At 35.3% G+C, this 26,177-nt stretch overlaps 1 protein-coding gene across 1 annotated transcript in view; it reads left to right on the top strand.

Annotated features, from left to right (window-relative positions):
- Positions 1-26,177, top strand: part of LOC143245773 (cell adhesion molecule Dscam2-like) — an 82,178-nt gene that overhangs the window by 35,543 nt on the left and 20,458 nt on the right. The window contains exons 11-15 of the mRNA XM_076492027.1: positions 5,406-5,504; positions 5,654-5,842; positions 7,493-7,786; positions 22,059-22,226; positions 24,020-24,240. Coding sequence (XP_076348142.1) covers positions 5,406-5,504; positions 5,654-5,842; positions 7,493-7,786; positions 22,059-22,226; positions 24,020-24,240 — 971 coding nt within the window. The remainder of the gene's footprint in view (positions 1-5,405; positions 5,505-5,653; positions 5,843-7,492; positions 7,787-22,058; positions 22,227-24,019; positions 24,241-26,177) is intronic.

Raw genomic sequence — 26,177 nt, 5'->3', positions numbered from 1 at the left:
ATAGTGTAATTTTACACATTATGTTTTTGTACTGATACCCACACGTTGGTTTTTTACATGTGTTTTAAACGTAATCGAACTTGACAGCCATGTTATTACTTATACTTAGACCTTCATATTAAAGCTTCTGTATCTGTCCTATTGGATGGAAGTTATTACGGGAGAGCTGAAAGAACCGATTTAATCTAAATACTAATGTTAACTTTCACTCTGTAACTAGTTCTCCGTTTTCAACCGTGTTCGATGCACGTGGCAGTTCGAAGGTAGGTGGAATGTGATGTGAGCTGCAGATGAGTTGTAGAATAGTCGAAATATGTGAACGAAATAAAAATAATAAATTTTACAAATTTGATACCATGAGTAAGAGCCCTCCAGTGGCACAGCGGTATGTCTGCGAACTTACAACGCTAGAATCCGAGTTTCAATAGCCGTGATGGGCAGAGCACATGTAGCTCATAATGTTGCTTTACGCTTAACAACGAACAAACCACGAGTACGAAACCCAAGCGATTCGCCCTGACAAGTGTAAAATGTTGACAGAACTTTAGTAATTCACAAAGCGCTCTTTAATAAGAAATTATTACCAAATTTAAGCTTCCAGTAATTATTCTCGGTGCAAATAAAGTGAAAGGTTTGTTTGTTTGTTTGTTTTTTTAATTTCGCACAAAGCTACTTGAGGGCTATCTGTGCTAGCCGTCCCTAATTTAGCAGTGTAAGACTAGAGAGAAGGCAGCTAGTCATCACCACCCACCGCCGACTCTTGGGCTACTCTTTTACCAACGAATAGTGGGATTGATCGTCACATTATAATGCCCCCACGGCTAAAAGGGCGAGCATGTTTGGCGCGACCGGGATTCGAACCCACGACCCTCGAATTACGAGTCGCACTCCTTAACTCACCTGGCCATGCCGGGGCCTAAAGCGAAAGGTAGCGATTATATTTCTCCATTACTTTTTAATGGCTTTGATCTTTAACTTATCCAATTTAGAGTCCCACAAACGTTTAAAACGAGTGATGTTCTAGCAGTATTTTACTAGACAGTCAACACATAATGTTTTGTTACGTGCGTAACTGTTTCATGTTTTCAAATTTCTCTTTCCTTCTCTCTCTCTCTTGAAATGTTCACAACATCGAAAACAGTAGTATAATGTTTTCCACACTTACTGTCAGAAAGAATTTTAAAAACCAAAGATATTAAGGTAATATGTGTTGAGTGTGATACTGATATTAAATACCACAAAGATATTAAGATAATATGTGTTGAGTGTGATACTGATATTAAATACCACAAAGATATTAAGATAATATGTGTTGAGTGTGATACTGATATTAAATACCACAAAGGTATTAAGATAATATGTGTTGAGTGTGATACTGATATTAAATACCACAAAGGTATTAAGATAATATGTGTTGAGTGTGATACTGATATTAAATACCACAAAGGTACTAAGATAATATGTGTTGAGTGTGATACTGATATTAAATACCACAAAGGTATTAAGATAATATGTGTTGAGTGTGATACTGATATTAAATACCACAAAGGTATTAAGATAATATGTGTTGAGTTAGTGTGATACTGATATTAAATACCACAAAGACATTAAGATAATATGTGTTGTGTGTGATACTGATATTAAATACCACAAAGGTACTAAGATAATATGTGTTGAGTGTGATACTGATATTAAATACCACAAAGGTATTAAGATAATATGTGTTGAGTGTGATACTGATATTAAATACCGCAAAGGTATTAAGATAATATGTGTTGTGTGAGTGTGATACTGATATTAAATGCCACAAAGGTATTAAGATAATATGTGTTGAGTGTGATACTGATATTAAATACCACAAAGGTATTAAGATAATATGTGTTGTGTGAGTGTGATACTGATATTAAATACCACAAAGATATTAAGATAATATGTGTTGAGTGTGATACTGATATTAAATACCACAAAGGTATTAAGATAATATGTGTTGAGTGTGATACTGATATTAAATACCACAAAGATATTAAGATATGTGTTGAGTGTGATACTGATATTAAATACCACAAAGGTACTAAGATAATATGTGTTGAGTGTGATACTGATATTAAATACCACAAAGGTACTAAGATAATATGTGTTGAGTGTGATACTGATATTAAATACCACAAAGGTATTAAGATAATATGTGTTGAGTGTGATACTGATAATAAATACCACAAAGATATTAAGATAATATGTGTTGAGTGTGATACTGATATTAAATACCACAAAGGTGCTAAGATAATATGTGTTGAGTGTGATACTGATATTAAATACCACAAAGGTATTAAGATAATATGTGTTGAGTGTGATACTGATATTAAATACCACAAAGGTATTAAGATAATATGTGTTGAGTGTGATACTGATATTAAATACCACAAAGATATTAAGATAATATGTGTTGAGTGTGATACTGATATTAAATACCAAGATACAAATTTATCCTTACCTATCTACCCAGGACAAATTTAAAAAAAATAATTTTAAAACCAGCTAGTGAATCTCTGGCATGATTAAGGTATTACTTACACATCTATTTAAAGACAATCTTTTGATTCAATATGCCTGTTTTTGAAGATCCAGCGGGGCGAAAGGGTGTAGGAGGTGAAACTGCTTCAAGACAATCGAGGAGAGAATCAAAACCCATCAAAACCCAAATACCCAAATATCTCTACAACTTTAATATAATGGTATCTGTATTTCAGTTCAATCATTTTACGTCTATAAAATAAATTACATTAGTCTAGGAATATTTATTTTAATATAATTTTCCTTTTTGACTCGTCAATGTCGTCTCTTCAAACAACCTTCATTTAAACTTTCGATTCATTAAAACCACTTGTGAGCTGAAGATTATCATAGCTCGGTTCTGAGAAAAAGAAAACCCTCAAGACGTGAAATACCCTTCAACCCTTCAGGCATTCTCTCCCTACATCCCATGACTCATCTTAAAGCAAATAATCCCCTCTTCAGCCCTGAATTTATTCAAAGCAACCTTCTAATTAATTAAAAATAAAAAGGAATTTGAAAGATAAATTTATTTTAACAACAACAATAAAAAAGGTTTTTATACATAAACATTGGGTTTGAGAATATACACTTTGCCGTTAATTTTAACAATTTTGTTTTCGTTTCGATGAATCGTAACTGTTTCTCAACTTTTTCACTGTATACTTAGCTGGCTTGTGTTCTAATTGTAAGCCTTTAAGATAGGAGGTAACGAAAGATGCATCCCTATAACATAACTAATTCTACCATCGTCTGAGGAATGATGGATGTCTCATATCACTGTTAAGGTTTGCCGTGGATTAATGCTTGTCATTACACGGAATTAAAAAAAATAAATTTAAAAACAATACATACCCAAAAATAATCCCTTAATATAAAATAATGTTTAAATAATGATATATATATATAGGAACTTATGGCAGGGTATATCGGGAAAGCCACGTGTGCTAATTTTTTAGCCCACAGAAACGAAAAGTAGTTGTAATAGCTTTAACTCGACTGATTGATTTTGACGATCACAGGGCGTCAGGGTCGTGTCTGATTGGTTGACTTGAGAACCGAACACGCCATTTTGTTATAGCCTTCAAAATGCGACATGTCTTGTTCTGTGTTAAATCGCAATTCACTGAATTCTTGTTCCATTTATAAATGTTACGTCAGCAGAAAACTAATATATTTTTTTAAATGTCACCATGCTCATATAAATCTTTAGATGCACATATATACATATTACTTGTGTTATTAATATATACCAACTAAGTCAGAAATTATTGATTTTAGATATTATTGCGAAATAGCTATGCTGGATATAACATCTGCTGAGATATGGTGTTTAAACATTCAGAGGGCGCCACATTGTACCTGACCTAACCACAAATTAATAGGATATAAGGTCACATGGTTATGAAGTTAACCATTTTGTTTAGAATTGAGAACAAAGATGCACAGTGGGCTATATGTGCTCTGCTTAATACGGGTATCAAAACCTGGTTTCCAGGGCTGTACGTCCGCAGACATACCACTGTTCTGCTGTGTCTGCGTGGAGGGGGTCTGAATTGTAGTACAACTCTGGTTTCCGGAGTTGGCGATACATATTCGAATCCATTGAATATCACATCCCATAATCTATGGGTGTGTTATATGAATGAAAGTCAGCATATTGGCATGAATATTACCTCTGGTTAGTTGTCCAAAATTATGGACGGCTGCAGGGAATCTCAGTAGCTTTGACATAGATACAAATAAAAACATCATAATTAAATAACACTTGTCGTGAGCCTAATAGCTGTTGTTTTTTTTATATTTACTTGTTCCTATTCGTTTGTTTCACACTTAGAAACGTGTCGAACTGCAGACAATTGGTTCTGGGGAATCGAGACTTGATGTTTCTGAACATGTTGTTTCCTGTTATTGGCGCTTAAAAGAAAAAATAGCAGTAGTTACTCCCATTGTTTTAGTTTGGTTTGCTTTGAATTCTGCGCAAATTTACACCAGGGCTATCTGCACCTAGTCCTCTCTAATTTAGCAGTGTAAAACCAGAGGGAAGGCAGCTAGTCATCACCACCCACCGGCAGCTCTTGAGCTACTATTTTACCAACGAATAGTGGGATTAATCGTAACACTATAACGCCGCCACGGCTGAAAGGACGAGCATGTTTGGTGCGAACCCGTGACCCTCGGATTACCAGTCGAGCACCTTAACCACCTGGCCAAGCCGGATCCTCCCGTTGTTTCATTTAACGAACCGAACAAAGCCCTTACGATGACGCAAACTGCTGACTGGCCCCCTTCCCTCTAGTCAATAACTAAAATTTAAAGACAATTAAGTTATGCCTGAATCTTGGAGATCTCTGACGTAACGGTTTAGCCCACGTGCTTCATAACATGCCGTTCAAGTTGAAAAATTCCTTTTTATGTAGAAGTTATGTCATCAACTCCAACGCAACTTGTTCTTCACACTTTGAGTTGCTTGTTTGGAATTTCGCACAAAGCTACTCGAGGGCTATCTGTGCTAGCCGTCCCTAATTTTGCAGTGTAAGACTAGAGGGAAGGCAGCTAGTCATCACCACCCACCGCCAACTCTTGGGCTACTCTTTACCAACGAATAATGGGATTGACCGTCACATTATAACGCCCCCACGGCTGGGAGGGCGAGCATGTTTGGCGCGATGCGGGCGCGAACCCGCGACTCTCGGATTACGAGTCGCACGCCTTACGCGCTAGGCCATGCCAGGCCCTTTCAGTTGCAATCTACTTAGAACTGATAGGTTTTGACGCTATTCCAAAACCAAGAATACTGTTTCCGGTTTTAATTGAAAAAAATATGTAATTATATATGTTTGCTGTCTTCATAGATCGTCCATCTACACCTTCGTTAAAAGTATCTGTTACCATGGCAACGTCTATCACGGTGACGTGGGATGCTCCAAACGATCCAGACTGCCCAGTTTCAGGTAACATCAACAGTTATTTTTATTTTATTTACGTTTATAGAAATATTATAATGGAACTTGAGGCTTAAAAATCAAGTAAAACAAATAATATTTTATTCATTTTTTTATTTTTTTTTGTTTTCTAACTTAACCGAATATATCAAAATTAGAATACATCCTGAACCACAAAATCGAAGGAATGAAGAGTTGGCAACAGATTAATATTGATGGAGATGAAAACACTCACACGCTGCTGTCATTACACTGTGGCGCCATCTATCAATTCTACTTAGTGGCAATTAACGTCGTGGGAAAGAGTGAACCAAGCAAGACAATTTCGGCTAAAACAGCGGGCCACGGTAAAGACACTTTGTCATTCTGTGTACATAATTTAAATTAAACTTAATTTCACTATAAGCCAAAACACTCAAAAAAATATTAACTACATATTATAGTTGCCTTTTGTGAAATTCACTGTTCAGATTTTTGTAGAATTTTCGAAGTTTTAATATTGGTTTGGTTTGTTTTGAATTTCGCGCAAAGCTACACGAGGACTATCTGCGCTAACCATCCCTGATTTAGCAGTGTAAGACTAGAGGGAAGACGACTAGTCATGACCACCCACCGCCAACTCTTGGGTTACTCTTTTACCAACGAATAGTGGGATTGACCGTCACATTATAATGCCCCCACGGCTGAAAGGGCGAGCATGTTTGGTGTGACGGGGATTTGAACCCGCGATCCTCATATTACCAGTAGAGTGCGTTAACCCACTTGGCCATGCCGGGCAAATATTACTTGGAGCAACATTTTTAAAATAAGTAATCGTAGACTATTTTCGCAACCTGGAATTCTCGGGAAATTTGATTGTTGTCAACCACAAGCCGGCGCAATGGATTACCTGTAAGTCGCTCACTAAGGTACTATAAGTTTTGTATATGTGTGTGTGGAAAACCAGAGATGCTCGAACATTAAACAGTCCTGTTTCGTCACACACGCGAAAATTATTATAAAGCGCTAACTGAAGATAGAAAAGGATATAGACGTACAACTCAAAACAAGGGGAAGTATAAACAAAGATATTGGCACTAGTAAATTTGTTTGTTTGTTTTTGAATTTCGCGCAACGCTACACGAGGGCTATCTGTGCTAGCCGTCCCTAATTCAGCAGTATAAGATTAGAGGGAAGGCAATTAGTCATCACCACACACCGCCAACTCTTGGACTGCTCTTTCACCAACGAATAGTGGGAATGACCGTCATATTATAACGCCCCCACGGCTGAAAGGGCGAGCACGTTTTGTGTGATGGGGATTCGAACCCGCGACCCTCGGATTACGAGTCGAGTGCCTTAACCACCTAGCCATGCCGGTCCCCACTACTAAATATAGATAAAACCGTTCACAAATGGCATCTTATGTGGGATGTCTGTGCTTTGGCCGCCGCGGGTATCGAAATCCGATTTTAGCGTCGGAAACCTGCAGGGTTACGGCTGAACCACTGGATAACTTTTCAGAAAAAGCTCAAGTGTTAATAAAACTGCAAAATGTTAGAAAAATGAAGTTTGTGTGATTAAAGTTGGCATAAGTTATTTAAGAAATACAGTATTACCTCTGTTTTTTTTTTTTGCCTGTTTGCATTTATACTGTGCGTCAATTTTCTTATTATTGGAAGTTTTGTTGAAAAATGAAAGAAACACAGAAGTAGAATCTATGTTCCATGCAACTCCATTCTATATAAAAATAAAACTCTTATCATTATTCTGTAATTTTTGTTTATCTGCTTTGACAATATTAACTGTTTTAACTGTAGAATAGAACAGAAAGCTGTGTTCAGAGATAGAAATATCTGCTTTTATTCACCGACTATAATTTATAAAACTCTGTACCTAACTTCTATCTAGTTATATCTAACTTCTATTTTGTACTTAAACTTCGGAAAGCTTATATCTGTACACATTTTCTCTTACAAAACTATTGTAAACAGTTTGCTTTTATTTGTCCGTTTTAGCTCCAGTTTCTCCAGATAAAACGTTGTTCATCACGACTAACTCCACCTACATTATCCTCCATTTAAGTGTCTGGAAAGATGGGGGCTGTCCAATCAACTTTTTTGTCATCCAGTACAGACAGCGGGTGCAGGTGGAGTGGACACTGGTGTCTAACAACATTCTACCAAATCAGCAGGACGTAATGATCACGGATATGAGTCCTGGCACGTGGTACACCCTATCAGTTTCCGCTCACAATGATGCGGGAATTACTGACGCTGAATTTGTTTTTGCGACCCTGACTCCAAGCGGAGGTAAAACGAAATAATATAAAGACATTCTCTTAACAAACTCGAGTTTTCTTATTGTAAGTTTTGTAGTTTTTTATAGCAATAGAGTGTTTATCACCTGAAGTTGAAAGCTGTTATTACTTGAATCCATTATTAGGACTACGTTTTAGGGCTGTAGTATAAAAGTGTAAATAGATGCATGTCCAGCTCAATCGGCAAATCCGCTACAAGGCTTAACTATATGTATAACACTCAAAATCATTTCCGTACAAATACAAAATAAAAGTGTGTTTGTTGTTTAATTAAAACTACACAATATGCTATCTGTGCTATGCCTACCATAGGTATCGAAATCCAGTTTTAAGCATCGAAAATTTGCAGACTTACCCTCTGAGTCGCTTAGTACTCTTAAAACAAATAAATAAAAAACTTTCTATTTACAAAATGACATAAATCATTAATGTGAACTTCTTTAGAACAAGTTGTTACAGAATTAAAATAAATCTAAAGATGGACTAAATGTATAAATAACTTCAAGACTTAAAATATTTAAATAAAATTTCCTGTTTCTTAAAGCTCGTTGAAGTTAACTCGTAAAAATAAAGTGAAACCGAATACAGCTAAAATGTCTAAGAAAGAATATGGCTTAAGCCTTAAGAAATTTAACGGAAAAGTATTTTTGTTTAAATGCTTAAATCGAGACCATTATTCTACAAAAAAAAATATTTAAAATGATTAGGGACAAATATTTTAGAAAAAAATAGTAAAGGCTAAAAAAAATGGTAATTTTAAAGAAAATATTTTATGAAACGCACAGGTATAGATATTATGTATTACAAAAAAAAAACTTAAAATCGTGGATTGCGCAAAATTAATCCAACAATAGTTAGATCGCAACTTTAAGAGCTTAATGAAAAAATGTTACTTCTTCAAAGCTTAAACATGGTGTTTATTTAACCCTGAATTAGAAAATAAATTTAAAAATTGACCAAATTTGGATTGTTTTGAATCTCGCGCAAAGCACACGAGCGCCATCTGCGCTAGCCGTCCCTGATTTAGCACTGTAAGATTAGAGGGAAGGAAGCTAGTCATCGACACCCATCGCCAACTCTTAGGCTACTCTTTTACCACCGAATAGTTGGATTGACCGTCACATTATGACGCCCCCACGGCTAAAATGGCGAGCATATTTGGTGCGACGGGGATTCGAACCCGCGACCCTCAGATTACAAGTCGAGTACCTAAACCACCTGGCCTACCAAATTTTGAAACAGTCAATAGGAAACTTCAACATTTGAGATACATGCCCTTTAAGAATTATATTTTCTTGGAAATGAAGTGAAGCGAGAATTTTTAAGAAATGTTAAGCCTTAAATGTTGTAAGTGTTAATTAGCCACTAGGGTGCACAAGATATAGAAAACGTTGGATATTTACCTCTATATTACTTTTGGCTTCTAATTCTAGGAAAAGCTGCTAATATATTCTGGTTAAGTATAAAACATCTGACCCCCTCAGTGGCATAGTAAGCCAGCAGACTTACAACGCTAGAATCGGGATTCGATACCTGTAGTGAGCAGAGCACAGATGTCCCATTGTGCAACTATGTGCTTAATTAAAAACAACAGTGAAATATGTTTTACATTCAAGGTCTTAGTCGGAGGAAGAAGAAAACTTTGTTTGTTTGTAACTAAGCAAGAAGCTACACAATGGACAATATGAGTTCTGCCCCCATGGGTATCGAAACCCGGTTTCTAGTGGTGTGAGTCTATAGACATACCGCTGTGCCAGTGAAGAGGGCGTGCTATTAAACAGTCATAAAAATAATGATTGTTTGTTTGTTTTTGAATTTCGCACAAAACTACTCGAGGGCTATCTGTGCTAACCGTCCCTATTTTTGCAGTGTAAGACAAGAAGGAAGGCAGCTAGTCATCACCACCCACCGCCAACTCTTGAGCTACTCTTTTACCAACGAATAGTGGGATTGACCGTTACATTATAACGCTCCCACGGCTGAAAGGGCGAGCATGTTTGGCGCGACGGGGATGCGAACCCGCGACCCTCAGATTACGAGTCGCACGCCTTAACACGCTTGGCCATGCCGGGCCTAAATTAGTACTTTCAAAAAACAATGATAAATTCCCCCCAGTGGAACAGCGGTACGTCTGCGAATTAAAGAAAGCTAGAATCCGGGTTTCGATGTACGAGGTCAACAGAGCACAAACATCCCACTGTGAAGCGTTGTTCTTAATTACAAACAAATAAATACTAAGTCTCCTGGTGGATCAGTGGTGAGTTTGCCATCCTACAACGCAATAACCCGTGGTACAATTGGATAAAGTACGGACAACCCATTCTAGAGCTTTAGACTAAGAAAACAACAGTATTGCATCAAGTTTACAGTTAAAGAAAATCACTCAGTATCTTTTTGTTTTTTTGAAATCGTGATGTTAATAACGTTTCCACGTGGTGTGGGAGCCTCTTCTAAACGGTAGCACACGAGGACATAAACATATATTACACTATGTAACACAAATTTTGTTCCTGGATAGTATGTGTTGTTTCTTAACTGCTTGTGTTGTAAAAGTACAGAAAATGGTCATTATTCCCTTCAAACTTTGCTTATGTGACCTAGATAATGACATTTACAAATTAACCTATTTTCTATGCAAAAACGGGCAAATTTGCACATTTTCATTTACATAAGGACTGTATAAAACAACATATGAATCAAGATTTATATGTATTTATACTAAAGTTATACAAAAATGTTTAGAAGTGAGTAGTTTTTCGAGATTTGCAGCTGTAATGTAAATCACTTTCACGTATCAGCCCCCAAATATAGTCTCCCATCATGTTTTCGTTATACGCTCCCAATAGGTCACAATAGCAAAGTTTGAAGAGAAAAATAGGTCTTTTCCATTTACTTTAGGCATAAGTAGTTGAGAAATAACACTTTCTGACCAGGAACAAGAAAAAGTAAAAATTTGTTACATTGTGTTATCTGTATATGGTACATATCTCACTCTGACTCTTTAAATTAGTATTAGTAGTTATTGCTTTCATTGCTCTGGAATTAAAAACAAAGTTAGAGATTAATAAGCATTTCCATCAAACCAAGTACACATAAAGAATAAATTTCAAAGCTCTTTGAATTTGTGACTTAACATTCTAAACATCTGTATAATTTGAACTAGCCTTTGTGAGTGCATAGATCGCTTTAATTGATCGTTTAACGAGTTTTGTTTCGTAAAAATTCAAGTCATTAGACAGTTTAACCAATTTAGTTCGAAAATTCACCGAAAGAGGTACTTCTTCCCTACAGCACGAGAGAATTATTGATCTGCTGTGGTGGCCATACTTGTCACGCTGGTCACGATTAAACATTGTCGTGATAAGGTTTGCTAATCTTTACTCTTGCATATTTTATTCGTGATTTTGTTCATTCACTCGCTTTACTTAAGGTTAAAATTTAGATCAATCATTTATTCCTTTCTATTTCTCCAATCGATTTTTCTTTGAATCGTCGGACGTTGGTTCACCGTTTGGTAGTGCACTGAATTAAGCAACCGTGGAGACTAGCTCGATTCCGCATGATAGCACAAAATATTCGTCACATTTTATACTGTAGTGTGTTATAAGAATAACAGTCAATCCCTAGTTTGGGAGACTAGGTGCTTCTTATTTACTGCCTCCCATGAAATAATTCAGCCTTTCTGTTTCTACACAGCCACTCGATTATTGAACTCATGCTTTATTGAATTTAAGTTTTCAGAATAACAGATTACAATGATATTAAAATGCCTACAGAAAAGGTACATCATGGTAGGTGTTAAACAATTCTTGGTAAAATTTTAGCTTGATTAGTTTGTTTTTAGCGAGATATATTCCTTGACTATTTCTTATGTTCTCCTAGCGGGGGATTTTCTAAACCTTTAATTGCAGCTTGATTAGTTTGTTTTTAGCTAGATATATTCCTTGAATATTACTTATGTTCTCCCAGCTGGGGATTTTGTAAACCTTTAATTGCAGCTTGATTAGTTTGTTTTTAGCGAGATATATTCCTTGAATATTTGTTATGTTCTCCTAGCGGGGGATTTTGCAAACCTTTAATTGCAGCTTGATTAGTCTGTTTTTAGCTAGATATATTTCTTGACTATTTCTTATGTTCTCCTAGCGGGGGATTTTATAAACCTTTAATTGCAGCTTGATTAGTTTGTTTTTAGCGAGATATATTTCTTGAATATTATTTATGTTCTCCTAGCTGGGGATTTTGTAAACCTTTAATTGCAGCTTGATTAGTTTGTTTTTAGCGAGATATATTTCTTGACTATTTCTTATGTTCTCCTAGCTGGGGATTTTGTAAACCTTTAATTGCAGCTTGATTAGTTTGTTTTTAGCGAGATATATTCCTTGACTATTTCTTATGTTCTCCTTCCTGGGGATTTTGTAAACCTTTAATTGCAGCTTGATTAGTTTGTTTTTAGCGAGATATATTCCTTGAATATTACTTATGTTCTCCTAGCTGGGGATTTTGTAAACCTTTAATTGCAGCTTGATTAGTTTGTTTTAGCGAGATATATTCCTTGAATATTACTTATGTTCTCCTATCGGGTAATTTTGTAAACCTTTAATTGCAGCCTGATTAGTTTGTTTTTAGCGAGATATATTCCTTGACTATTTCTTATGTTCTCCTAGCGGGGGATTTTGTAAATCTTTAATTGCAGCTTCATTAGTTTGTTTTTAGCGAGGTATATTCCTTGAATATTACTTATGTTCTCCTAGCGGGGAATTTTGTAAACCTTTAATTGTAGCTTGATTAGTCTGTTTTTAGCGAGATATATTCCTTGAATATTATTTATGTTCTCCTATCGGGGGATTTTGTAAACCTTTAATTGCAGCATGATTAGTCTGTTTTTAGCGAGATATATTCCTTGAATGTTTCTTATGTTCTCCTAGCGGGGGATATTGTAAACCTTTAATTGCAGCTTGATTAGTTTGTTTTTAGCGAGATATATTTCTTGACTATTTCTTATGTTCTCCTAGCTGGGGATTTTGTAAACCTTTAATTGCAGTTTGATTAGTTTGTTTTTAGCGAGATATATTCCTTGACTATTTCTTATGTTCTCCTTGCTGGGGATTTTGTAAACCTTTAATTGCAGCTTGATTAGTTTGTTTTTAGCGAGATATATTCCTTGAATATTACTTATGTTCTCCTAGCTCGGGATTTTGTAAACCTTTAATTGCAGCTTTATTAGTTTGTTTTTAGCGAGATATATTCCTTGAATATTATTTATGTTCTCCTATCGGGGGATTTTGTAAACCTTTAATTGCAGCATGATTAGTCTGTTTTTAGCGAGATATATTCCTTGAATGTTTCTTATGTTCTCCTAGCGGGGGATTTTGTAAACCTTTAATTGCAGCTTCATTAGTCTGTTTTTAGCGAGATATATTCCTTGAATGTTTCTTATGTTCTCCTAGCGGGGGATTTTGTAAACCTTTAATTGCAGCTTCATTAGTCTGTTTTTAGCGAGATATATTCCTTGAATATTTGTTATGTTCTCCTAGCGGGGGATTTTGCAAACCTTTAATTGCAGCTTGATTAGTCTGTATTTAGCTAGATATATTTCTTGACTATTTCTTATGTTCTCCTAGCGGGGGATTTTATAAACCTTTAATTGCAGCTTGATTAGTTTGTTTTTAGCGAGATATATTTCTTGACTATTTCTTATGTTCTCCTAGCTGGGGATTTTGTAAACCTTTAATTGCAGCTTGATTAGTTTGTTTTTAGCGAGATATATTCCTTGACTATTTCTTATGTTCTCCTTGCTGGGGATTTTGTAAACCTTTAATTGCAGCTTGATTAGTTTGTTTTTAGCGAGATATATTCCTTGAATATTACTTATGTTCTCCTAGCTGGGGATTTTGTAAACCTTTAATTGCAGCTTGATTAGTTTGTTTTAGCGAGATATATTCCTTGAATATTACTTATGTTCTCCTATCGGGTAATTTTGTAAACCTTTAATTGCAGCCTGATTAGTTTGTTTTTAGCGAGATATATTCCTTGACTATTTCTTATGTTCTCCTAGCGGGGGATTTTGTAAATCTTTAATTGCAGCTTCATTAGTTTGTTTTTAGCGAGGTATATTCCTTGAATATAACTTATGTTCTCCTAGCGGGGAATTTTGTAAACCTTTAATTGTAGCTTGATTAGTCTCTTTTTAGCGAGATATATTCCTTGAATATTTCTTATGTTCTCCTAGCGGGAGATTTTGCAAACCTTTAATTGCAGCTTGATTAGTCTGTTTTTAGGTAGATATATTTCTTGACTATTTCTTATGTTCTCCTATCGGGGGATTTTGTAAACCTTTAATTGCAGCTTGATTAGTTTCTTTTTAGCGAGATATATTTCTTGACTATTTCTTATGTTCTCCTAGCTGGGGATTTTGTAAACCTTTAATTGCAGCTTCATTAGTTTGTTTTTAGCGAGATATATTCCTTGAATATTATTTATGTTCTCCTATCGGGGGATTTTGTAAACCTTTAATTGCAGCTTGATTAGTCTGTTTTTAGCGAGATATATTCCTTTAATATTTCTTATGTTCTCCTAGCGCTAGATTTTGCAAACCTTTAATTGCAGCTTGATTAGTCTGTTTTTAGCTATATATATTTCTTGACTATTTCTTATGTTCTTTTAACGGGGGATTTTGTAAACCTATAATTGCAGCTTGATTAGTCTGTTTTTAGGTAGATATATTTTTTGACTATTTCTTACGTTCTCCTATGGGGGAATTTGTAAACCTTTAATTGCAGCTTGATTAGTCTGTTTTTAGCGAGAGATATTTCTTGACTATTTCTTATGTTCTCCTTGCTGGGGATTTTGTAAACCTTTAATTGCAGCTTGATTAGTTTGTTTTTAGCGAGATATATTCCTTGAGTATTACTTATGTTCTCCTAGCTGGCGATTTTGTAAATCTTTAATTGCAGCTTGATTAGTTTGTTTTAGCGAGATATATTCTTTGAATATTACTTATGTTCTCCTAGCGGAAAATTTTGTAAACCTTTAATTGTAGCTTGATTAGTCTGTTTTTAGCGAGATATATTCCTTGAATATTTCTTATGTTCTCCTAGCGGGAGATTTTGCAAACCTTTAATTGCAGCTTGATTAGTCTGTTTTTAGGTAGATATATTTCTTGACTATTTCTTATGTTCTCCTATCGGGGGATTTTGTAAACCTTTAATTGCAGCTTGATTAGTTTGTTTTTAGGGAGATATATTTCTTGACTATTGCAAGACTAAGTAATTTGTTTGTTTGTTTGTTTGGGAATTTCGCACAAAGCTACTCGAGGGCTATCTGTGCTAGCCGTCCCTAATTTAGCAGTGTAAGACTAGAGGGAAGGCAGCTAGTCATCACCACCCACCGCCAACTCTTGGGCTACTCTTTTAACCAACGAATAGTGGGATTGACCGTCACATTATACACCCCCACGGCTGGGAGGGCGAGCATGTTTAGCGCATGTAAACCTTTAATTGCAGCTTGATTAGTTTGTTTTTAGCGAGATATATTTCTTGAATATTACTTATGTTCTCCTAGCTGGGGATTTTGTAAACCTTTAATTGCAGTTTGATTAGTTTGTTTTTAGCGAGATATATTCCTTGACTATTTCTTATGTTCTCCTTGCTGGGGATTTTGTAAACCTTTAATTGCAGCTTGATTAGTTTGTTTTTAGCGAGATATATTCCTTGAATATTACTTATGTTCTCCTAGCTCAGGATTTTGTAAACCTTTAATTGCAGCTTGATTAGTTTGTTTTTAGCGAGATATATTCCTTGAATATTACTTATGTTCTCCTAGCTGGGGATTTTGTAAACCTTTAATTGCAGCTTGATTAGTTTGTTTTAGCGAGATATATTTCTTGAATATTACTTATGTTCTCCTATCGGGTAATTTTGTAAACCTTTAATTGCAGCTTGATTAGTTTGTTTTTAGCGAGATATATTCCTTGACTATTTCTTATGTTCTCCTAGCGGGGGATTTTGTAAATCTTTAATTGCAGCTTCATTAGTTTGTTTTTAGCGAGGTATATTCCTTGAATATTACTTATGTTCTCCTAGCGGGGAATTTTGTAAACCTTTAATTGTAGCTTGATTAGTCTGTTTTTAGCGAGATATATTCCTTGAATATTTCTTATGTTCTCCTAGCGGGAGATTTTGCAAACCTTTAATTGCAGCTTGATTAGTCTGTTTTTAGGTAGATATATTTCTTGACTATTTCTTATGTTCTCCTATCGGGGGATTTTGTAAACCTTTAATTGCAGCTTGATTAGTTTCTTTTTAGCGAGATATATTTCTTGACTACCTCTTATGTTCTCCTAGCGGGGGATTTTGTAAACCTTTAATTGCAGCTTCATTAGTCTGTTTTTAGCGAGATATATTCCTTGAATATTTGTTATGTTCTCCTAGCGGGGGATTTTGCAAACCTTTAATTGCAGCTTGATTAGTCTGTATTTAGCTAGATATATTTCTTGACTATTTCTTATGTTCTCCTAGCGGGGGATTTTATAAACCTTTAATTGCAGCTTGATTAGTTTGTTTTTAGCGAGATATATTTCTTGACTATTTCTTATGTTCTCCTAGCTGGGGATTTTGTAAACCTTTAATTGCAGCTTGATTAGTTTGTTTTTAGCGAGATATATTCCTTGACTATTTCTTATGTTCTCCTTGCTGGGGATTTTGTAAACCTTTAATTGCAGCTTGATCAGTTTGTTTTTAGCGAGATATATTCCTTGAATATTACTTATGTTCTCCTAGCTGGGGATTTTGTAAACCTTTAATTGCAGCTTGATTAGTTTGTTTTAGCGAGATATATTCCTTGAATATTACTTATGTTCTCCTATCGGGTAATTTTGTAAACCTTTAATTGCAGCCTGATTAGTTTGTTTTAGCGAGATATATTCCTTGACTATTTCTTATGTTCTCCTAGCGGGGATTTTGTAAATCTTTAATTGCAGCTTCATTAGTTTGTTTTTAGCGAGGTATATTCCTTGAATATAACTTATGTTCTCCTAGCGGGGAATTTTGTAAACCTTTAATTGTAGCTTGATTAGTCTCTTTTTAGCGAGATATATTCCTTGAATATTTCTTATGTTCTCCTAGCGGGAGATTTTGCAAACCTTTAATTGCAGCTTGATTAGTCTGTTTTTAGGTAGATATATTTCTTGACTATTTCTTATGTTCTCCTATCGGGGGATTTTGTAAACCTTTAATTGCAGTTTGATTAGTTTCTTTTTAGCGAGATATATTTCTTGACTATTTCTTATGTTCTCCTAGCTGGGGATTTTGTAAACCTTTAATTGCAGCTTCATTAGTTTGTTTTTAGCGAGATATATTCCTTGAATATTATTTATGTTCTCCTATCGGGGGATTTTGTAAACCTTTAATTGCAGCTTGATTAGTCTGTTTTTAGCGAGATATATTCCTTTAATATTTCTTATGTTCTCCTAGCGCTAGATTTTGCAAACCTTTAATTGCAGCTTGATTAGTCTGTTTTTAGCTATATATATTTCTTGACTATTTCTTATGTTCTTTAACGGGGATTTTGTAAACCTATAATTGCAGCTTGATTAGTCTGTTTTTAGGTAGATATATTTTTTGACTATTTCTTACGTTCTCCTATGGGGGAATTTGTAAACCTTTAATTGCAGCTTGATTAGTCTGTTTTTAGCGAGAGATATTTCTTGACTATTTCTTATGTTCTCCTAGCTGGGGATTTTGTAAACCTTTAATTGCAGCTTCATTAGTTTGTTTCTAGCGAGATATATTACTTGAATATTATTTATGTTCTCCTTGCTGGGGATTTTGTAAACCTTTAATTGCAGCTTGATTAGTTTGTTTTTAGCGAGACATATTCCTTGAGTATTACTTATGTTCTCCTAGCTGGGGATTTTGTAAACCTTTAATTGCAGCTTGATTAGTTTGTTTTAGCGAGATATATTTCTTGAATATTACTTATGTTCTCCTATCGGGTAATTTTGTAAACCTTTAATTGCAGCTTGATTAGTTTGTTTTTAGCGAGATATATTCCTTGACTATTTCTTATGTTCTCCTAGCGGGGGATTTTGTAAATCTTTAATTGCAGCTTCATTAGTTTGTTTTTAGCGAGGTATATTCCTTGAATATTACTTATGTTCTCCTAGCGGGGAATTTTGTAAACCTTTAATTGTAGCTTGATTAGTCTGTTTTTAGCGAGATATATTCCTTGAATATTTCTTATGTTCTCCTAGCGGGAGATTTTGCAAACCTTTAATTGCAGCTTGATTAGTCTGTTTTTAGGTAGATATATTTCTTGACTATTTCTTATGTTCTCCTATCGGGGGATTTTGTAAACCTTTAATTGCAGCTTGATTAATTTCTTTTTAGCGAGATATATTTCTTGACTATTTCTTATGTTCTCCTAGCTGGGGATTTTGTAAACCTTTAATTGCGGCTTCATTAGTTTGTTTCTAGCGAGATATATTCCTTGAATATTATTTATGTTCTCCTAGCTGGGGATTTTGTAAACCTTTAATTGCAGCTTGATTAGTTTGTTTTTAGCGAGATATATTCCTTTAATATTACTTATGTTGGCCCGGCATGGCCTAGCGCGTAAGGCGTGCGACTCGTAATCCGAGGGTCGCGTGTTCGCGCCCCCGTCGCGCTAAACATGCTCGCCCTCCCAGCCGTGGGGGTGTATAATGTGACGGTCAATCCCACTATTCGTTGGTAAAAGAGTAGCCCAAGAGTTGGCGGTGGGTGGTGATGACTAGCTGCCTTCCCTCTAGTCTTACACTGCTAAATTAGGGACGGCTAGCACAGATAGCCCTCGAGTAGCTTTGTGCGAAATTCCCAAACAAACAAACAAACAAATTACTTATGTTCTCCAAGCTTGGGATTTTGTAAACCTTTAATTGCAGCTTTATTAGTTTGTTTTTAGCGAGATATATTCCTTGAATATTATTTATGTTCTCCTATCGGGGGATTTTGTAAACCTTTAATTGCAGCATGATTAGTCTGTTTTTAGCGAGATATATTCCTTGAATGTTTCTTATGTTCTCCTAGCGGCGGATTTTGTAAACTATTAATTGCAGCTTGATTAGTCTGTTTTTAGCGAGATATATTCCTTTAATATTTCTTATGTTCTCCTAGCGCTAGATTTTGCAAACCTTTAATTGCAGCTTGATTAGTCTGTTTTTAGCTATATATATTTCTTGACTATTTCTTATGTTCTTTTAGCGGGGGATTTTGTAAACCTACAATTGCAGCTTGATTAGTCTGTTTTTAGGTAGATATATTTTTTGACTATTTCTTACTTTCTCCTATGGGGGATTTTGTAAACCTTTAATTGCAGCTTGATTAGTCTGTTTTTAGCGAGATATATTTCTTGACTATTTCTTATGTTCTCCTAGCTGGGGATTTTGTAAACCTTTAATTGCAGCTTTATTAGTTTGTTTCTAGCGAGATATATTACTTGAATATTACTTATGTTCTCCTAGCTGGCGATTTTGTAAATCTTTAATTGCAGCTTGATTAGTTTGTTTTAGCGAGATATATTCCTTGAATATTACTTATGTTCTCCTAGCGGGGAATTTTGTAAACCTTTAATTGTAGCTTGATTAGTCTGTTTTTAGCGAGATATATTCCTTACATATTTCTTATGTTCACCTAGCGGGAGATTTTGCAAACCTTTAATTGCAGCTTGATTAGTCTGTTTTTAGGTAGATATATTTCTTGACTATTTCTTATGTTCTCCTATCGGGGGATTTTGTAAACCTTTAATTGCAGCTTGATTAGTTTGTTTTTAGGGAGATATATTTCTTGACTATTTCTTATGTTCTCCTAGCTGGGGATTTTGTAAACCTTTAATTGCAGCTTCATTAGTTTGTTTCTAGCGAGATATATTCCTTGAATATTATTTATGTTCTCCTAGCTGGGGATTTTGTAAACCTTTAATTGCAGCTTGATTAGTTTGTTTTTAGCGAGATATATTCCTTTAATATTACTTATGTTCTCCTAGCTGGCGATTTTGTAAATCTTTAATTGCAGCTTGATTAGTTTGTTTTAGCGAGATATATTCCTTGAATATTACTTATGTTCTCCTAGCGGGGAGTTTTGTAAACCTTTAATTGTAGCTTGATTAGTCTGTTTTTAGCGAGATATATTCCTTGAATATTTCTTATGTTCTCCTAGCGGGAGATTTTGTAAACCTTTAATTGCAGCTTGATTAGTCTGTTTTTAGCGAGATATATTCCTTGAATATTTCTTATGTTCTCCTAGCAGGAGATTTTGCAAACCTTTAATTGCAGCTTGATTAGTCTGTTTTTAGCTATATATATTTCTTGACTACCTCTTATGTTCTCCTAGCGGGGGATTTTGTAAACCTTTAATTGCAGCTTGATTAGTCTGTTTTTAGGTAGATATATTTCTTGACTATTTCTTATGTTCTCCTAGCTGGGGATTTTGTAAACCTTTAATTGCAGCTTGATTAGTTTGTTTTTAGCGAGATATATTCCTTGAATATTACTTATGTTCTCCTAGCTGGGGATTTTGTTAACCTTTAATTGCAGCTTGATTAGTGTGTTTTTAGCGAGATATATTCCTTGAATATTACTTATGTTCTTCTAGCTGGGGATTTTGTAAATCTTTAATTGCAGCTTGATTAGTTTGTTTTTAGCGAGATATATTCCTTGAATATTTCTTATGTTCTCCTAGCGGGGGATTTTGCAAACCTTTAATTGCAGCTTGATTAGTCTGTTTTTAGGTAGATATATTTCTTGACTATTTCTTCGGCACCGCATGGCCAAGCGTGTTAAGGCATGCAACTCGTAATCTGAGGGTCGCGGGTTCGCATGCCGGTCGCGCCAAACTTGCTCGTCCTTTTAGCCGTGGATGCGTTATGATGTAACAGTCAATCCAACTATTCGTTGGTAAAAGAGTAACCCAAGAGTTGGCGGTGGGTGGTGATGACTAGCTGCCTTCCCTCTAGTCTTACACTACTAAATTAGGGACGGCTAACACAGATAACCCTCGAGTAGCTTTGTGCGAAATTCCAAAACAAACAAACAAACATGTTTATTTCTTATGTTCTCCTAGCGGGGGATTTTGTAAACCTTTAACTGCAGCTCAAGCATACATCATAGCAAACGACCAGAGTATATTTTATATAGGTTGTTCTTAAAAAAAAAAAGGAAAAACACATTTATAATAAATTTAACAATAAGGATTAACGCGTGCTATTTTTAAACTGACAATACCTTATGCAGCACACGCTACAGACAAATATGTATATAACAACAACTTATGATAATTGATTGGTTTATTAACCTTAATGATTCCTAATACACACATTAGTTAAACAGCCAAATTCAGAAACCCCAGTGTTCATTGCATAATCGTCTAGTTAAAGCCACCCCACAACTGAAATTGCGCATCAATGTGGCTCGAACTTTGGACCTTCTGCACTCTTATCCCTTCAGTAATGGTGTAGTGGTAAACAGGAAACGTTTTGTTCAAAGCTCAAACGTTTCTAGTTCTCCTGAAATTAGAAACTCTCCGTACTTTAGAGTTTTCTGAACAGTCATCCTTATGAATGTTTGGATCCCTTGAACGTTTTGTTCGTTTGTTTGTTTCAGAACACTCATCATAATCTACCCACAAGGCTATATGTTACTAATATGGAACTGTTACACTAAAGAGAAAGCGCCTAGTCAACAAGTACCCACCGTTAAGCCTTGGGTTGGAAAACGACACTGGTCATCACATTATAATTCCTCTACTGTTCAAATGCTGATCATGTTCGGTGACAGGATTCAAACCAGTGATCTTGTTTATTATTTTAAATACTTCTGAGTTTATGGATTACACAAAAACTAAATAATAATTCAGTAAGAATCTAAACCTGGTTTTTATCGACTTAAAGGGCTAAAATCGGGTTTTGATACCCGTGGTTGGAAGAGCACACGTAGCCTATTGTGGAGCTTTGCGCTTGACAACAAACAAACAAACCTATATCGAGTTTGGTTTACACAATTATTTATTTTCTATCCTACATTGGAAAAGTTTTAAGTGGCTTGAATGACAGAATTGTCGATGTTATTTTTCCTTGTACACTGAGTGCAATGGCTTTACTTAGGCCTAAGAGTAGAATGGTGAGATAAAATGTAGTTCTTCTGACTTATTCAAATAAATATTTAATCGAGTTCTCATTTTAATATTTTTTTAAACATTTATTAACGTGCATTTAACTTCTTTTATATTCTTCAGAGTTTCCTACAGGTCCTTCGGAAATGACGTCAGTAAACTTTCTTTATCGCCATCTGACGGTAACAGTTCCAGTAGCCAGTTCCGTCCTGGTCTTAGTAGTTGTTTTCATAGTTGTGTGTCAAGTGACCCGGAGAAGATCCCCTGGGCCACGTACTTATTCCCCAGAAGGTAAAAAAGAAAAAAGAAACTATTTATGTAACCGTCATTTAATGTTTTTCAGACAAATATAATATTTAAAAATAAACTTATTTCTAGCTTTCAGTAATATTTTCCTAAACTTGTGTCACGCCTTGGGGGACAAATTTCATAGTTTTGTTCCAATGCTTCTCGGTTAAAACAGTGTCTTTAGTATTTACTGTTTTTCCAACTATTCAGTAAATGACAACATAATTCTGTCTTATTTATACGTGAATATTCAAGTCACGGTTTACTATTAACTGTATAAATGCTCTCTTATGGTATTTTATCAAAATTAAAAATCTATTTAAATAATAAGTTGTCCAGACGAGGTTATTACTGTATCCTGTGTCCGTTCAACAGAGAAAAGGTTCTTTGCCTACCGTGCGAAAATAATCCCATTTGAATTACTAATTGAAACACGCACGCGGCTGCTCACCCTTCGAACACTGGTTACAGGTTGGGTAAGAGTTTACAAAAGGTAACACTAAATTATTTAAACGTTCGTGCAAAGTTTCATAACATATGATTTCGTTAGTTGATTTCCTTAATCATCCAGTGAAAAACGTAACAAAGTTCTCCTTTTAATTCATGATAAAATTTAAAATTATTTTCTGCAGTACAATACAGCTAATATTATTTTATCCTGTTTATTAAAATATATTTAAATTACCCTAATACACTCTCTTAGTAATTTTAAGGAACGTGAAAACACGCATGAGAAATCTTTTTTTTTGTTTCTGCTTTATAAAGTTGCATCTTTGTTCAGAAATAGATTTTTTTCCTCTTTAAAATGTAGTATATTTGCTCAGAAATAAATTTATTCGCTTTTAAATTGCAGAGTCTTTGCTTAGAAATTAATTTTCTCTGTTAAAATATTGCATCTTTGCTCGAGCAAGGTGCCACTCTGACAAGAAATAATTTCAAACATTAACTTCGTAAGTATCTCATTTCTGACAGTAATTCTCCCGGTTTTTTTTTGTTTTTTTTTCTGGAGCAAACGTTCCTAGACTGCGTAAACTTTATGAAAAACAATTATATGAATTATGCAAGATATAATGGTCCCGCTAATAGACAGATGAGATAAAATTGGATTTAAGTTGTAGGTTCATTATGTAAAAAAAAAAAGTCCCTCCCGTGGATCAGCAGTAAGTTTACAGACTTACAATGCTAAAATCCGACCAAATAAATAATTACAAAGGTTTCCACTAAAACACACACACTGTTTAAAAGTATATTTAGCTTCTAGGGCTAAAGGCTTTTAATAATCTCATCAGAAAGATCATTGTGACTGGTTTGTTTGTTTTTGAATTTCGCACAAAGCTACTCGAGGGCTATCTGTGCTAGCCGTCCCTAATTTAGCAGTGTAAGACTAGAGGGAGGGCAGCTAGTCATCACCACCCACCTCCAACTCTTGGGCTACTCTTTTACCAACGAATAGTGGGATTGACCGTCACTTTATAACGCCCCCACGGCTGAAAGGGTGAGCATGTTTGGCGCGACGGGGATGCGAACCCGCGACCCTCAGATTACGAGTCACACGTCTTAACACGCTTGGCCATGCCGGGCCCGACTGGTTGGTAATATTTAAAAAATCTGCCCACAACTTTTAAAAACTGGGATAAATCAGGTTTTTTTATACAGTAAGTGACCTCAGTTTTTCCCATGAATCTATCTATTATATTTTGGTTTATTTTAACAGCATTAAAATGTGAAGATTCCGTCGATTTGACTGTTCTAGTCCTGTAGTTCTATATTGAATTTTTACGCGTTTGTTTTTTTAGGAACAGAAAACAGTGAACAAGTGAAGCCAGAAAATATGTCACTCACAGTAACGTACGACAGTAACCACGAACCAGCATACCTTCCTGCACCCTATGCTACCACTAAGATCCCGGTGTACTCTCGAGATCAGAGTGGACCACTCAGGGGAGGATCAGATCCAGGCATGCGCACATTTGGCAACAGTCGACATCTTTATGATGTACCAAATCCAAACAGAAGGGTAGGTTTAAATTTTACGGTTCTTCAGGTTCGCTAATTATATTAAACCTTTTGTCTAATAAAATATCGTGTTCTATATTTCCACTAGTGTCTCATTGTCGAGCCTGGATTAAGAACCAGGGGAGCCCATCGCAAACTTTTATGGATTTGGGAACGTCAGAATCAAACTGTTATAAATATAATACAAAATATAATATAATACAAAATATAAATGTAATACAAATATAATTTGATACTGTGTATTAAGTACTTTGTTTGTTTACTATAAAGCAGAACCATATGGGTCTACCTGCTGTACTCAGCGTGGGGTACCGAATTCTGCATTTTAACGTTGTAAAATATATCATTGTCTTACCAGGGGGCGTATTAGGTACAGTTAGAGCAGCACACAAGCACAAGTATTACACAAAATATTAATTATTATGTTTGTAATAAATATAAAGTAATGAAAATAATATGTGAGAAAACATTGATGAAAATTCACAAAATAACAATTTTTAACAAAAAGAGTAAAATCGCTGTTGTGTTAGTAACGCAGTCACGATTGTTTGGGTGGAGTTGGGAGAAATGGATATTTTGGGGCTCTTAGATGGGGTGATTTTTCTGAACATCGCTTATCACTTGTCAAGTATATATAACCTTATTTTCCTCGATAAATCTTTTTTTTCAATTATGTTGCATGTAATATTGAAAAAAAACATTCAGAAAGTTATGTATGATATTTTAATTCTATACCTAAGCCTTACATCTGGCCTTGTATAGATTCAGGTTTAGAATTTCTTTCATTTTCTTTCTAGATATACTATCGCCGCTGTAGCATAATATGAGCTAGTTAAAATTTAATGGGACTTATTCATTGAAGAGAAAGATTTGTTGTTTTGTTTTTTTAATTTCGAGTAAAGCTACACGAGGGCATTCTGCGCTAGCCGTCCGCAATTTAGCAGTGTAAGATAAGAGGGAAAGTGGCTAAGTCATTACCACCCACTGCCAACTCTTGAGCTACTCTTTTACCAATGAATAGTGGGATTGACCGTTGAATAATAACGCCCCCACGGCTGAAAGGGCGAACATGTTTGGTGTTTGTTTGTTTAGAATTTTTCACAAAGCTATGCGAGGGCTATCTGCGCTAGTCGTCCCTAATTTAGCAGTGTAAGACTAGAAGGAAGGCAGCTAGCCATTGCCACCCACCGCCAAGTCTTGGACTATTCTTTTACCAACGAATAGTGGGATTGACCATCATATTATAACGCCTCCACGGCTAAAAGGGCGAGCATGTTTGGTGTGACGGGGATTCGAACCCGCGACCTTCAGATTACGAATCGAGCGCCTTAACCACCTGATCATGCCAGGCCCATGTTTAGTGTGACGGGGATTCGAGCCCCCGACCCGCAGATTACGAGTCGTGTGCTCTAACCACATGGCCATACCGGGCCGAGGGAGAAAGGCGGGGAAACTCCTAAATGTATCTAACATAACACCAATTAGTATTAGTTCTCATATAATTTGTTTTTAATTACAATCTGATATGTAATACTTCAAAAATCAGAGGTTCTGTCATTGTATTAAGATAATCTATTTTTATAGTTTAATTCTTGAAGCTCTATGTGTTTCTATGTATGCGAACTAAACACTATTTCAAGCTGTTGTACCATAACCATTTTTCTGAATATAATGTTAGAATTGTGGTAATATGTAGGCTTCAATGTGCAGTGAGTTATAGAATTATTGTTGCGTAGGTAAGTGTTGCTATGTGTATTTTCTCAACAATTATTATCCTAGTGATGTGTATGTAGTTCAAAAGTATTATAACAATTATCCTTCCAGTGATGTCTATGTAGTTCAAAAGTATTGTAACAATTATCATCCTAGTGATGTGTATGTAGTTCAAAAGTATTATAACAATTATCCTTCCAGTGATGTCTATGTAGTTCAAAAGTA

The sequence above is a fragment of the Tachypleus tridentatus genome, chromosome 3 (assembly GCF_004210375.1).
Source record: "Tachypleus tridentatus isolate NWPU-2018 chromosome 3, ASM421037v1, whole genome shotgun sequence".
Taxonomy (NCBI): domain Eukaryota; kingdom Metazoa; phylum Arthropoda; class Merostomata; order Xiphosura; family Limulidae; genus Tachypleus; species Tachypleus tridentatus.
This window is presented reverse-complemented; position numbering and strand designations above follow the sequence as displayed.